Source organism: Eubalaena glacialis, chromosome 2 (genome assembly GCF_028564815.1).
Source record: "Eubalaena glacialis isolate mEubGla1 chromosome 2, mEubGla1.1.hap2.+ XY, whole genome shotgun sequence".
Taxonomy (NCBI): domain Eukaryota; kingdom Metazoa; phylum Chordata; class Mammalia; order Artiodactyla; family Balaenidae; genus Eubalaena; species Eubalaena glacialis.
Window position 1 is genome coordinate 37,218,620 of NC_083717.1, and position 15,066 is coordinate 37,233,685.

At 42.7% G+C, this 15,066-nt stretch overlaps 1 protein-coding gene across 4 annotated transcripts in view; it reads right to left on the minus strand.

Moving 5' to 3' along the window:
* The window catches only part of PDE8A (phosphodiesterase 8A), a 124,607-nt gene that overhangs the window by 108,466 nt on the left and 1,075 nt on the right, over positions 1 to 15,066 (minus strand). For 3 of the 4 annotated variants that reach the window (XM_061179880.1, XM_061179879.1, XM_061179883.1), the window contains exon 1: positions 13,566 to 14,544. The exons of the other annotated variant lie outside the window; for it this stretch is intronic. In XM_061179880.1, the coding sequence (XP_061035863.1) occupies positions 13,566 to 13,784 (219 nt within the window). In that variant the 5' untranslated portion in view covers positions 13,785 to 14,544. Of the gene's footprint in view, positions 1 to 13,565; positions 14,545 to 15,066 lie in introns of those variants that run through there. 4 annotated transcript variants of the gene reach the window in all.

Below are 15,066 nucleotides of genomic sequence, written 5' to 3' on the forward strand. Positions count from 1 at the left end.
GTAGTAGTCTCTAATGATCCTTTGTATTTCTGTGGTGTCCATTGTAACTTCTCCTTTTTCATTTCTTATTTTATTGCTTTGAGCTCTCTCCCTTTTTTTCTTGATGAGTCTGGCTAAAGGTGTATCAATTTTGTTTATCTTTTCAAAGAACCAGCTTTTAGTTTCATTAATCTTTTCTATTGTTTTCTTCATTTCTATTTCATTTACTTCTGCTATGATCTTTATGATATCTTTCCTTCTACTAACTTTGGGTTTTGTTTGTTCTTCTTTCTCTAGTTGCTTTAGGTGTAAGGTTAGTTTGTTTATTTGTGATTTTTCTTGTTTCCTGAGATAAGATTATAAGTATTGCTATAAACTTCCCTGCTAGTACTGCTTTTGCTGCGTCCCATAGGTCTTTGGATCATCGTGCTTATGTTTTCATTTGCCTCTAGGTATTTTTTGATTTCCTCTTTGATTTCTTCAGTGATCCATTGGTTGTTTACTAGCATACTGTTTAGCCTCCATGTGTTTGTGGTTTTTACAGCTTTTTTCTTGTAGTTGATTTCTAATCTCAAAGTGCTGTGGTCAGAAAAGATGGTTGATATGATTTCAATTTTCTTAAGTTTCCTGAGGCTCGCTTTGTGGCCCAACATGCGATCAATCCTGGAGAATGTTCCATGTGCACTGGAGAAAAATGTGCATTCTGCTGCTTTTGGATGCAATGCTCTATAAATATCAATTAAGTCCATCTGGCCTAATGTGTAATTTAAGGTCTGTGTTTACTTATTGATTTTCTGTCTGGATGATCTGTCCATTGATGAAAGTAGGGTGTTAAAGTCCCCCACTATTATTGTGTTACTGTTGACTTCTCCTTTTATGACTGTTAATATTTGCCTTATATAGTGAGGTGCTCCTATGTTCGGTGCATATATATTTATAATTGTTGTATCTTCTTCTTGAATTGATCCCTTGATCATTATGTCGTGTCCTTCTTCGGAAGAATCAATGTTGTCAAAATGACTATACCACCCAAGGCAATCTACAGATTCAATGCAATCCCTATCAAATTACCAATGGCATTTTTCACAGAACTAGAACAAAAAAATCTTAAAATTTGTATGGAGACACAAAAGATCCCGAATAGCCAAAGCAATCTTCAGAAAGGAAAACAGAGTTGGAGGAATCAGGCGCCCGGACTTCAGACTATACTACAAAGCTACAGTCATCAAAACGGTATGGTACTGGCACAAAAACAGAAATACAGATCAGTGGAACAGGATAGAAAGCCCAGAAATAAACCCACACACACTTACAGTCAATTAATCTATAACAAAGGAGGCAAGACTATACAATGGAGAAAAGACAGTCTCTTCAATAAATGGTGCTGGGAAAACTGGACAGCTACACTTAAAAATAAATGAAATTAGAACATTCTTTAACACCATACACAAAAGTAAACTCAAAATGGATTAAAGACCTAAATTTAAGACCGGATACTATAAAACTCTTAGAGGAAAACATAGGCAGAACACTCTTTGACAAAAATCACAGCAATATCTTTTTCAATCCGTCTCCTAGAGTAATGGAAATAAAAACAAAATAAACAAATGGGACCTAATTAAACTCAAAGGTTTTTGCACAGCTAAGGAAACCATAAACAAAATGAAAAGACAATCCACAGAATGGGAGAAAATATTTGCAAACGATGCAACTGACAAGGGATTAGTCACCAAAATTTACAAACAGCTCATGCTGTTTAATATCAAAAAAACAAACAACCCAATCAAAAAATGGGCAGAAGACCTGAATAGACATTTCTCTAAAGAAGACATACAGATGGCCAAGGGGCACAAGAAAAGATGCTCAACATCGCTAATTATTAGAGAAATGCAAATCAAAACTACAATGAGAGAGCACCTCACACGAGTCAGAATGGCCCTCATCAAAAAATCTACAAACAATAAATGCTGGCGAGGGTGTGGAGAAAAGGGAACTCTCCTACACTGTTGGTGGGAATGTAAACTGGTATACCCACTATGGAGAACAGTATGGAGGTACCTTAAAAAACTAAAAATAGAGCTACCATATGATCCCGCAATCCCACTCCTAGGCATATATCCAGAGGAAACCATGGTTTGAAAGGATACATGCACCCCAATGTTCACTGCAGCGCTGTCTACAATAGCCAAGACTTGGAAGCAACCTAAATGTCCATCGACAGATGAATGGATAAGAAGATGTGGTACATGGACTTCCCTGGTGGCGCAGTGGTTAAGAATCCGCCTGCCAATGCAGGGGACACAGGTTTGAACCCTGGTCCAGGAAGATCCCACATGCCGTGGAGCAACTAAGCCCGTGCGCCACAACTATGGAGCCTGCGCTCTAGAGCCTGTGAGCCACAACTACTGAGCCTGTGCGCCACAACTACTGAAGCCCGAGCGCCTTGAGCCCGTGCTCCAAAACAAGAGAAGCCACTGCAATGAGAAGCCCACGCGCAGCAACAAAGACCCAATGCAGCCAAAAATAAATAAATTAATTAAAAAAAAAAAAAAGAAGATGTGGTACATATATACAATGGAATATTACTCGGCCATTGGAAAGAATGAAATAATGGGACTCCCCTGGTGGCGCAGTGTATAAGACTCCATGCTCCCAATGCAGGGGGCCCAGGTTCGATCCTCCCTGGTGAGGGAACTAGATCCCACGTGCATGACACATCTAAGAGTTCGCATGTCACAACTAAGGAGCCCGCGTGCCACAACTAAGGAGCTCACCTGCCACAACTGAGGAGCCCACGTGCTGCAACTAAGTAGCTGGTGAGCTGCAACTAAAGAGCCCATGAGCCGCAACTAAGAAGCCCGCCAGCCGCAACTAAGACCCAGTGCAACCAAATAAATAATAAATAAAAAAATGAAATAATGCCATTTGCAGCAACATGGATGGACCTGGTAATTATCATACTAAGTGAAGTAAGTCAGACAAAGACAAATGTCATGTGATATTGCTTATGTGCAAAATCTATTAACAAAACGATACAAATGAGCTGATTTACAAAACACAGAGACTCACAGACTTAGAGAACGAACTTATGGTTACCAGGAGGGAAGGGTGGAGAGGAGGGATAGACTGGGAGTTTGGGATTGACATGTACACACTGCTATATTTAAAATAGATAACCAAAAAGAATCTATGGTATAGCACAGGGAACTGTGCTCAATATACTGTAATAACCTAAATTGGAAAAGAATTTGAAAAAGGATACATGTATATGTATAACTGAATCACTCTGCTGTACACCTGAAACTAACACATTGTTAATCAACTATATTCCAATAGAAAATACAAATTTAAAAAAAATGTTTGGTAGAATTCACCAATGAAACCATACGGGACTGGTGCTTTCTGCTGTGGAAGGTTATTAACTACTGACTCAATTTCTTCAATAGATATAGGTCTATTCAGATCTACTTCTTCTCACATGAGTTTTGGCAAATAGTGTCTTTGAAGGAATTTGTCCATTTCATCTATGTAATCAAACGTGTGGGCTTAGAGCTGTTCATGGTATTCTTTTACTAACCTTTCAGTTTCCGTGGGCTCTGCAGTGAAGTCTACTCCTTCATTTCTGATATTAGTCATTTGTGTCTTCTCTCTTTTTTAGTTAGCCTTCTATAGAGGCTTATAGATTTTATTGATCTTTTCAAAGAACCAGCTTTTGGTTTCAAGGATTTTCTCTACTGATTTCCTGTTTTCAATTTCATTGATTTCTGCTCTAATTCTTATTATTTCTTTTTTTCTGCTTACTTTGGATTTAATTTGCTCTTCCTTTTCCCTAAGTTTTCTAAAGTGAAAACTTAGATTACTGACTTTAGATCTTTCTTCTTTTCCAATATATGTATTCAATGCCACAAATTTTTCTCTAAGCACTGCTTTTGCTGCACCCCACAAATCTTGATAGATTATCATTTTCATTTAGTTCAAAATATTTTAAAATTTCTCTTGAGATTTCCTGTTTGACCCATGTGTTATTTAGAAGTGTACTATTTGATCTCCACATATTTTGGGATTTTCCAGTTACCTTTATGTTATTGATTTCTAGTTTAATTCCATTGTGGTCTGAGGACAGACATTGTATGATTTCTATTCTTTTAAATTTGTTAAGGTGTTGTGGCCCAGAATGTGGTCTTAGTGAGGGTTCCATATGAGCTTAAGAAAAATGTACATTCTGCTGTTGCTGGATAAAGTAGTCAATAGATGTCAATTTTATGCCAATAGACGTCGAGTTCAACTATGTTGTTCCATAGTTTTTTGCCTGCTGGATTTGTCCATTTCTGAAAGAGGGGTGCTGAAGTTTCCTACTGTGATAGAAGAATCCACTATCTCTCCTTGCAGTTCTATTGGTTTTTGCCTGATGCAGTTTGATGCTCTGTTGTTGGGTGCATATACATCAAGAATTGTTATGACTTCTTGGAGAGTTGACCTCTTTGTCATATGTAGTACCCTTCTTTATCCCTGATAACTTTCCTTACTTTGATGCCTGCCCTGTCTGAAATTAATGTAGCTAGTCTGCTTGCTTTTGATTAGTGTTAGCATGGTACATCTTTCTCTATCCACTTTACTTTTAATGTATATGCGCTTTTATATTTAAAGTGGATTTCTTGTAGATAATATTTTTTTCTGCTATTTACTGTGGGAATCTGGTCAAGCTCCTGCAGGTAAATCTCACAATGTTGTGGGGGCCGCCATGCCATGGTTCCCCTGGAGATTTTAACTCTGAGTTACCTGCACTGAGCTGCCAGCAATTCACCAGTCACAGTTCAGGTTTTCCTACCTGGCACTGTTTGGTGTGGAGGTTTCTCCGCATGAGTCTCTGGTAAGCAGTGACTCCCTGTATTTGCCTAGCTATCCAATCTCGGGGGCAACAGTTTACCCTGTGATTTCCCCTCTATTATGGATTTAAGAACAGTTGTTTATTTTTCAGTCTGTTCAGCTTTAATTGTTGTTAGAACAGAGTGTTGACTTCCAAGCTCCTTATGTACAGAACTGGAAACCAGAAGTCTAATACATTTTGAACAAAATTATGTGCAGGAAGTCTCAATTTACAATCCAAATATACTTGTTAGATCATAGTAGTCATAACTGCATAAGCATGTTGGAAAGCAGGGAGTGTCAAAGGGAATGTCATCTCTGAAACTGGTGCAGAGAGGGCATCCCAGCACCATCCTCCCTGAGACCACTCTCTGCTTTCTTTGACAGGTTATGGGGGGGCGGGCAGGCAAATTGACCTTATTAGTGCATTCAAAGCAACCACTTGTTAATAACTATTGGTGATTAGAAAGTATTATTTTAAGCATTTTACATTCTAATATGCTAGACTGTTATTTATGTACAGTGGTTTAGTAAGTTACAGTTATGCTTTAGGAAATAAGTTCAGGGTTTTGAGTTGACTTATAATGAATTGTAATTTTTCCCACTCAAAACAGTAAGAAATGACTCCTAGTTGAAATTTTCACTTAGAATATGTGATGTTCAGGAAGCAATTACTAAGGTTAAGCCAAAACTGCCTAAGCATACCCTATGTCCCAGAAGTGAGAATTTTGGGTCTATTCACATAGATCTTTAAGGGGACATGCGCAAAGATGCCTGTCCAGGGTTATGCGTAGCGGCAGGGAGTTGCAAGCAATATGGGTATGTCTAACTGGGTAACTGGGGGACAGTAATATAGTAGATCTTTTCTTTTCTTTTTTTTTTTTGGCCACGCCATGTGGCACGCAGGATCTTAACTCCCCAGCCAGCGATTGAACCCGTGCCCCCTACAGTGGAAGCTCAGAGTCCTAACCACTGGACAGCCAGGGAATTCCAATACGGTAGATCTTAAAAGCATATGCTAAGTGAAAAAAGTAAGAAAACAGAATGGGATCTGTAATACAATACCATTTACATAAATTAAAATACATAAGTACATAACAGTACATACTTTATAAGAACCCATAAAATCAAAATGACATACATTAAACACATTAGAATGGTGGGCACGGAGGGAGTGGAGAACCAGATATAAATAAACCAAACAACAAAAAAAGAGAGGAACCTTGGGAAGTAGGCAAGGATTTTTAAACACAAAAAGCAATAACCATAAAGGAAAAGATTGACAAATTAGAATTAAGAATTAATTAATTCTTAATAAATTAAGAATTTTGTTCATCAAAAGACCCTAGTCAGGCACTAAAAAGGTAAGTCACAGAATGGGAGAACGTATTTGCAAAACATATAATCGACAAAGGACTCATACCCATAATATATAATGAATGCCTGAAGATCACTGAGACAAAACTAGACAACCCAACTGGAGAGAGCCTTGCACAGGCAGATGATGTTAATATGCTAAGAACTAAGACGGATAATTCAATCCTCTGCATCAGAATTTCAACCAGGAAAGGAAAGTGAGCTCATCAACAATTTTTAAGTCTTAACAATTTTACAAAAATGCATGTAAGCAGGAAATTTGAAGTTATTTTAAACTTTATATAAAGTTTAAAGTTATATATAAAACATATAAACAAATGTCATTGGCTAAAGTCTCTTCTATTTTAAGACAGTTCTTGACAGAATGGAAAAAGAAGCATATGCATCTACAATTTGTGTATCTACCAGGGGAAATGAGTTATTTATGCAATTACTACACAGTAGAAAGCTTTGTTTCCATAGAGATTATGACACAACTGATTTAGGCCTTAAATTAGAATATTCCGATTTGAATTGAGAAATGATCCTTTTGTCTAAATGAATAGTGTATTCAGTGCGAATAAAAGCTCCACACATCTGCTGATATCATTTCCTCTTCACTTCAGTAATAATTAATAATGAGAATACATCCACACAAGTCCTAAAAAGGAATTCATACCCCTAAAGTTTCACAAGTGCCTGAAAACATATAGGGAATGACATATTTTTACAGGATGTACAAAAATACATAAAGAACTAACACGAAACATTTCAAAATATCTTTCTGCTCATTTCACATTACACTTAAACAGTCTCTTGTACTAACGGTGTAAACAGCAAGACAAAAAAGTCAGTTCTATCTTCCTTCTGTCATCACTACCTGAATTTAACAGATAAACTGCATACTGTCGGTGTTGGGAGGGGGTGAGGAATGCATGTTAATCCAAAGCAGAAAAACATCAGAATGTTACGTTTCAAAAGGAGTAAAATATATGACCCATAAATATAGTACATGTAAAATCCTTCAGGGGCTCCACATTGCCCTACATAAAGCCTGGACTCTCTGATATGGCATTCAAGGCTCCTGTAGTGCTTGAAGCCTAAGCTTCAGCTGCCCCAACCACTTAGAACTCCTTGAAAGCCCATGTCGCTTGCCGTGGCCATGTCACTCATTCAGTGCGGCACACTCCTGCTTTCTTCCTCTTCTCCTCTAATTCCTCCTCATCTTTCTAAACCCAATCATGGAGAAACTCTACCTATGCCTCTGGCCCCAACCCTTATCTGGATGAGCTGCCACACCTATGTGTTTCCAAGGCATCCTGGGTTTATCTTCATCACAGTGGGATTATATGCACTTGTCTCCCCTACCAGACTGGCTTCTGAGTTCTATTCACTTTCATAAAACTGGAACCTAAGAAAGTACAGTGCTCAGTAACTGCTGAACGAATTACTGAATTCTGAATTCAATTACCAAATAACTATCATCCCCAACATTTCCCCATGTTTTCATAATAAATGTTCCTAAAGGAAATACCTAAGGAAAAAAAGAAAAGAATAAATCCCAGTTGTTGGAGTAAAATCAAGACTGACTAGGTTTCCTGATAGGCTTATATTATATCATTCTGTTCTCTTTCCAATTTCACTGTGAGATCTTTCCAGCTGAATGGCTATTCTACCTCTCTCTCAAAGGTCTCCAAAGAAATGATCCAATCTTTAATTTTGTTACAGTTCAGTGTCTTCTCAATTAGCCAAATACTCAAGAGAAGTTCTGCTTGATTAGATTCTTGTCTTGTTGCTACTCTGGGTATTTTGGCTCCCCAGGTCAACTGCTATTGTCAACATTTTGTTTAGATATCATAGAAAGTGCCTGACCTCCTTTTGAAAAATTGTTTGCCATTAAATTATAACATATAATAAGTGAAAAACAGCACTGGTTTTGAGCACACGTAATTGAATCTCAAAAGAAAGCATGATATACAAAAAACTGGACGTAAGCCTTCTCTAGTTCAATCAAAGGCACAATTCTCATATAAAAATGTTAGGATATGACCACGTAATTTTGTAGAAAAATTTGTAAGACCAATAACAAATAACAGCAAAACTATTTTGGAGATTAATAATAAATTTTGAATGTATATCTATATATACTCAAAACCTTTACGTATCAAGCTAAATGAAACTTGAATTTTATCATGCTGATTTAAAATTTTCCCAGTAAAAAGAGTTATTAGAGGGCTTCCCTGGTGGCACAGTGGTTAAGAATCTGCCTGCCAATGCAGGGGTCACAGATTCAAGCCCTGGTCCGGGAAGAACCCACATGCTGCGGAGCAACTAAGCCCGTGTGCCACAACTATTGAGCCTGCGTTCTAGAGCCCGTGAGCCACAACTACTGAGCCCACGTGCCACAACTACTGAGCGCACGTGCCACAACTACTGAGCGCACGTGCCACAACTACTGAAGCCCACACACCTAGCGCCTATGCTCTGCAACAAGAGAGGCCACCGCAATGAGAAGCCTGCGCACCGCAAGGAAGAGTAGCCCCCGCTTGCTGCAACTAGAGGAAAGCCCACGTGCAGCAACGAAGACCCAAAGCAGCCAAAAATTTAATTAATTAATTATTTAAAAAAGAGTTATTAGAAAAAGTATTAGATAAGGTATCAAACATACATGGCAGTGATAAGGAATAAATCTAAAACATGAAGCTATATTCATGAATTACCCTCAGAAACTGAAATTAGGGCAGACGACTTCTGTAAGTAGCTAGTTTCACCTATTATATGTTAATTTTTCCTAAATAGTTTTCAGTAAACAGATAGCTGAGGACTTGAGGAAACATACAGATTCCTAGCACACTGAAGACTTTCCAAGAGAATGACACTGTGGGGCAGGTCCATGGGGCTGGCTTAACCCACCATACCACAGGTGGTCTGAAGAAAGACTTTTAACAGAAGAGAACAAAAAGTTTGAATACGTGGTTTTGTTTTTATGACCTTTTAACTTGGATTAGCGTCATGTACTACACGGCAGAGAGGGCATGTGAACTTGGGGGCTTGTGACCTGTGGTGGGTCTGAGGACAGGGCCCCATTAGGAATCCCTGAAGAACTTCTCACAGAACCCACTTCCAGAGGTGAATGTGCTTGGGAACATGGGACTCAGAATAAAGAGCTTGGTAGTGAATGCAATGCATGAAATAAATCTGGGGGAAGTCTTATCTCCACTGCCCTTCTGGAAGGTGAACATTTGAGAGTCTGATATTCCAGTGAGCCAATAGTTTGCTTCTATAATTGGTACGTTGAATATGCAAGGCTCTTGCAGGGTAAACAAAAGTGTCTTTAAGTCATTTTCCGGTTTTAAACCTGTTTAATGGAAGTAGTGCTCCCTCCACTCCTAAAACGAGGACAAGTCTCATAAATTTTCTGCACTCTCTTTCTTAATACTAAGTCCTAGAGTTGCATTTTTTTAGTTTCCTAGGGCTGCTGTAACAAATTACCACAAACTAGGTGGTTTAAAACAATAGAAAGTTATTCTCTCACAGTTCAGGAGGCCAGAAGTCCAAAATCAAGGTGTAGGCAGGGTTGCTTCCTTCTGTAGGATCTGAGGGAGAAGCTATTTCACGCCTGTCTCCCAGCTTCTGGTGGTTGCCGGGAATGCTTGGCTTTCCTTGGCTTGTAGCTGCATCACTCCCATCTCTGCCTCTGCCATGGCATGAACTTCTTATAAGGACAACAGTCACTGGACTTAGGGCCCAGCCTAATCCAGTATGACCTTGTCTTAACTAATTACATCTGCAAAGACTATTTCCAAATAAGTCACATTCTGAGGTTCCAGTGGACATTAATTTTGAGAGGACACTTCAACCCAGTACACTCATTAAGTCACAAATAGAGCCTCAATTTAGTAATTAAAAGTGATCAGTCTACTTCATTTACATAAAGTTCAAATCAGGCAAAACTAATCTACAGTATATTTTGGTGGGGGTGGGGGTAGCCTAGTAGGTGACTAAAAGAGAGTATCAGGAAGCCTTATAGGTTCCTGGAATATTCTACTTCTTGATCTGAATGCTGGTTACATGTATAAGAATTCATCGAGTTGTACACTTATGAGTTATGCATTAACTGCATTAACTTTCAAAAAGAGTTTAGGTACTTTAAAAGAAAACGATCAGTCCAGTAGCTTAACAGCACTTCAGTTTTCATCTGAAGAAGATTCTCTCTCCACCAGCAGGGCCAGTTGCGGGGCAGCACACCTTTGGGGAAGCAGGTGCTGCTTCTCTCCTCCTCACTTCCTCCCCTACCTGCCAGCTGCCGTTTCTGAGGCAGGGAGCATAAGAAAGGACCAGAGAGAAGGTCTCACGTGACTGGTTCTATTAGACGATTTCTCACTCTAGGAGCCTGATGGATTTTTAAAGCTTTTTCTCTTATGGAGGGAGCATTTTTGTGGTTTCTCTGGAGTGTCCTGCTGTGTCCCTCCCATAGTGCCTCTTCTGTTAGGGAACCACATTAGTGGAGTATGTGATTCGACTTCCTGATGACCAAGCTGATGACCTCCAATTTTCATTTATATTTACTGATATGACAGATAGTGGCCTTAGTTCTATCAATTATTTTTGTTATCCTTTGTAGAGACTGTTCATTTTCCTTTGTGTGTATATTTTGATATTTAAGATGGTTTATTTTTTAATCTAGTGGTTACTTTTATTAAGATCTGAAAGCCTTTATTTCCTTAGACAGTATCTATTTAATCCCCCATGAGAAATGATAAAATTAAGATATTTTCTTCTCTTGCACCATCCCTCCACTGTCCTATTTTAGTCCATCATACTACATCCTGTTCAACTTTATACTCTTAAATATACCTACACATCCAGTAGTTTGTCTGTTAGCTTTAAACGATACCCTTTGAACCCTACCTATTAAGGATGAGAAAAGAATATTCTAAATTTACCACCATCTTCTTTCCTCTTCTCCTCTCAAATTTGGTTAGTTAGATAATTTCATATTGTCAGGTCATATAACCGTCACATTCTGTTCTATTGCACTCATCTCCAAATTTGTTTTAACCTACAGGTAAACAGACTCAACGCTTGTAACAGTTCTTTTGCTGGAGTTTTTCCAGTTACCGCTTGGTGGACTGAAGTTTGTCTTTCACTAGATTCCTCAAGAAGAGTTCATGGGGATATTCTTTCTCAAGTTCTTATATTTAAAAACTTGTTTTTTTAAAAAATACAATTTCAATGAATATAAAATCCTTGGGTCAATCTTACTCTTCTTAAGGATTTTGTCAGTCTTCTCCCATGTTGATTGATGATAAGGAACAGCCAAATTTTCCCCTTTTATAAGTTAGTTGACCTTTTGGCCTGGCCGTCCAAATAATTCTTTACATTTTAAGTCCAATAACTTTACTGGGATATACTGCAAGGCTGACGGTTCTATGTTAATTTTTCCTGGGTATACAGTGCGTCCTTCCAAACTGTAGATTCATGTTCCCCTTTCTGGAAACCTTTAAATTTTTATTTTGTCTATTATTTGTTTCCTTCTTCAGAGAATTTTTGTATTTTTCATTCATATGTCAAAACTATTTCTGTTTTCACTTCGCTCACTTACTCCTTTGCTGTTTTCTATACACTGTCTTGGTTAACTTTTAACTTGCCTTCATTTCTTTGATGGGTTTTATTTTTCCCTTCACTTTCTTTCTTGAACTTAGATTTTTTTGCCTACTACTTGCCATTTCTTCCCTGAGCTCCTGTATTTCTGATTTGTGCTCCTGCTCTTTACAGCAGTAAACTGACTTTTTTCTTTAATTTGTGAAATATTTCATCATAATTTTCACTTGTTCTGTGCCAGTATTTTTCTAGTGAGTGTTGGTCATCATCATCTTTTTGTTTTTTCATGTTTCTTCATCTTCTTTTAAGTAATTATGTTTGACTAGATCCTGAACGGGTCCATTTTTGATTACTCATTTTTGAAGGCGGTTTATTCTAGACTAGTTATTTGAAGAAGACTCACTTGGGAGAAGAGCCAGAGCCATGTTCAGGGGAACGGGAGTGTTCTTTCTTTTTCTGGCAGGATGGTATACGTGGACACACAGAGTGGGGGAAGGTATTCCTGAGCTTCTCTCTCTCTCTCCAGCAAAAGAGACAGGCAGCTGTGAGGGCTGTTCACAGTGCAGAGTCCTCTCCTTCCTGTCGCAACAGCTCAGCTTGCTCCCCACAAACGTTACTTGCGTTAAGTCCTCCTTCAGTTCCATGCTCCTCTGCATCTTGGTATCAAACTGGATCCGGTGAAGCTTCTGACACCAGCCTGTGCACTCATTTCCACCATTTCAAACCAAACATTTTGGTTTTGAACCCCAGGGTGCATCCCTCACCTTGGAAAGTACTATTTGCTACTTGAGTTTTCTTTTCCTAAGGTCTGCAGCTGCAAGTGTCTTCTGTCTACCTCCTCTCATACTCCTGGTCCAATCTTTCAAAAACCCTTTCCACTTATTTTCTGGTTTGGGGTTTCAGACATCTCCTAATTTCTTTAAAGACAGAGTTTTCATTTCTGGGTTTTTCTTCCCCCTCCTAGTTGCTTGGGGTAATTTTCCAGGGGAGGATGAAGAAAGGCTTACTTCACAAACTGTCCCAGTAAGACTGCTTAATAAAAAATTAACTTTGTTCTGCTGAATGCTTCAAAAATCGCGTTTCTGATACTATTTTCTAATTACATATGCTTCAAGTACAACATGCATGCTAATAAACGTGAACCTCAAATACATGTGCAGTGAAGCAAAGCTGATGTTCCAGATTACATTTTAATAGTCCCAAAGAAAATGGAAAACTGCAACTGCATGCTTGTGCAAAGCTGACACAGGGAAAACGCAACACGGTGGTAGGGTCCAGTACCCCGGCTTCACAGTGCTAGCCGACCTTCCCTTTCCACCAGGAGAACCAAAAGAACAAAGTTCACACTGATTTACCGTTCAAGGTCGCGCCAGAATATCCTGGCGGGGGGGGGGGGGTTTCTCTGTACCAGCTGTTTGGTAGGTAATGGATTCAAGCGCCTGGGTCAAGTTCACAGCGGTCCCTCCTGCTCGACACGTCGGGTCGGATGTGTCCCAGGAACCGACGCCCGCGGCTCGGAAAGCGTCCTAAGCACAAGTCTACCAAGCACGGTCCCCAGGACCACGGTTGGTACGCCTCCGGTCGCTGCCCTGGCAAGACAGTCCGCTGGCGTCCGTCAAAGTCATCCAAAGCCGGGCGACAGGGCACCGCGAACCGGGAGAGAGCCCCACCCGGCCCTGCGGGAAAGCTGCCGCGCCGCGGGGCCCGAATTTCACCGCGGACCGCAGCCTCGGAGCCCCCGCCCGCCCGGCACCCCTTACCGTGTTGCCGTTGCCGCTGCCGCTGCCGCCGCTTGGCTCGGACTCCACGAGGCTGGAGCCGCAGGACCGGGCCGAGGCGGCCGTCGTCTGACCAGGTGGGAGGCGCGGCCCGCCGGGCAGCAACGGCGTCGCCGTGGGGCCGGGCGCGTCCTCGGCCTCGTTGCCGCCGTGGTACACCTCCCGGCTCTCGGAAGCGTGGATGCTCTGGGCACAGCCCATGCTGGCGGCGGCGCCGCCGACACGCTGGCGGGCAGCCGCGAAACGGTCAGTAAACGGCCAGCCCGGCGCCTCGCGGACGCCGCGACCGCCCTATCATCGCCGCCTGGGCGGGCGGGCGGCGGCGAGCGCGGGTCTCGTGCCAGGAAGTGCGGCCGCCCCTTTTATCGCGGTGCGGGCGCAGCGGCTGCGGCGGTGGGGAGGGGGCGGTGGGGCGGGCAGCGCACCGCGGCCGCCCCTCCGAACATGCCCTTCATGACGCGGGAGCCGCTGGCCGCTTCCCTCACATCGCCGTGCTCGCCTCGGCTGCGCCGCGCTTCCGGGGAATTTGGGGGAGGAGATTTGAGCTCTCCCGACCCGAAAGCAGGCGAGTCCGCGCCGCGCGAGCGACGCCGCCGCCCTCGCAGTGGGGCGGCGCGACCCCCGAGGGAGGTGAGCTCCCTGCTGCGCCCGCTCACGGCCCCGTTCCCGATCCGCGGCGCTGCAGCCGCCGACTCTCGAGGCTCGGGCACCCACGCCGCTCCGCCTGCCGCCCTGCGAATAAATGCTCCTGGTCCGAGGGCTGGTGGCAGAGAAAGCTAGCCTAGATCTCTCGCCGTTGAGGGGTAGGGGCCGGAAGAAGCCGGTCGGGGCGGCGAGGCCGCGTCCGCCCGGGTAGGGAAGGAGAGACCTCGGCTCCAGTCGGATCTGAAGCCGTGCCGTCGAGAAGCGCTGAAGCGGCGGCGCTCACCCGGGAGCTGCGGGCGGAGCGGCTCCGGCTCCGGCTCCGTTTCCCGGGCCGGGTCTTCCCGGCAGCACGCCGCGCCCAGCCCCCAGCGGTGACCTCCAGCGGGTGCTGGCGTCAATGCAAAGCAGCTGGGGCGCCCGCCACCTCCTCCCGGCCCCTCCCACCACTGAGCATGCGCGGCCACGATGTGAGGGGGGCGCTGCGCGGCTGGGAGAGAAAGGCTTGCCCAAGGCCACACACAGCCACCCCGGGGCCGGTGGGCTCTGACCTCGGGCCTGCGGCCATCAAAACCCAGACCAATGGGTTCGAATCCCGGCTCCGTAACCTAGCAGCTGCATGACTAATAGATAATTAGAGATAACGGTCACTATCTCTGAGCCATTAAAGAGGCCGGTGGAAGGACCTCTGTTTCGGGTGGTTCCAGGCAGGTGGGGTCCGGGCGTCATTGTCGGGGGCCGCAGTCCTTGTGCGTTCCCTCTCGCGCCAAGACCTGGAGCACCATGCCCGCCTACACAGGCGACTGGGAGGCTGTGATGCTGGGATGCGAAGAAGCTACAT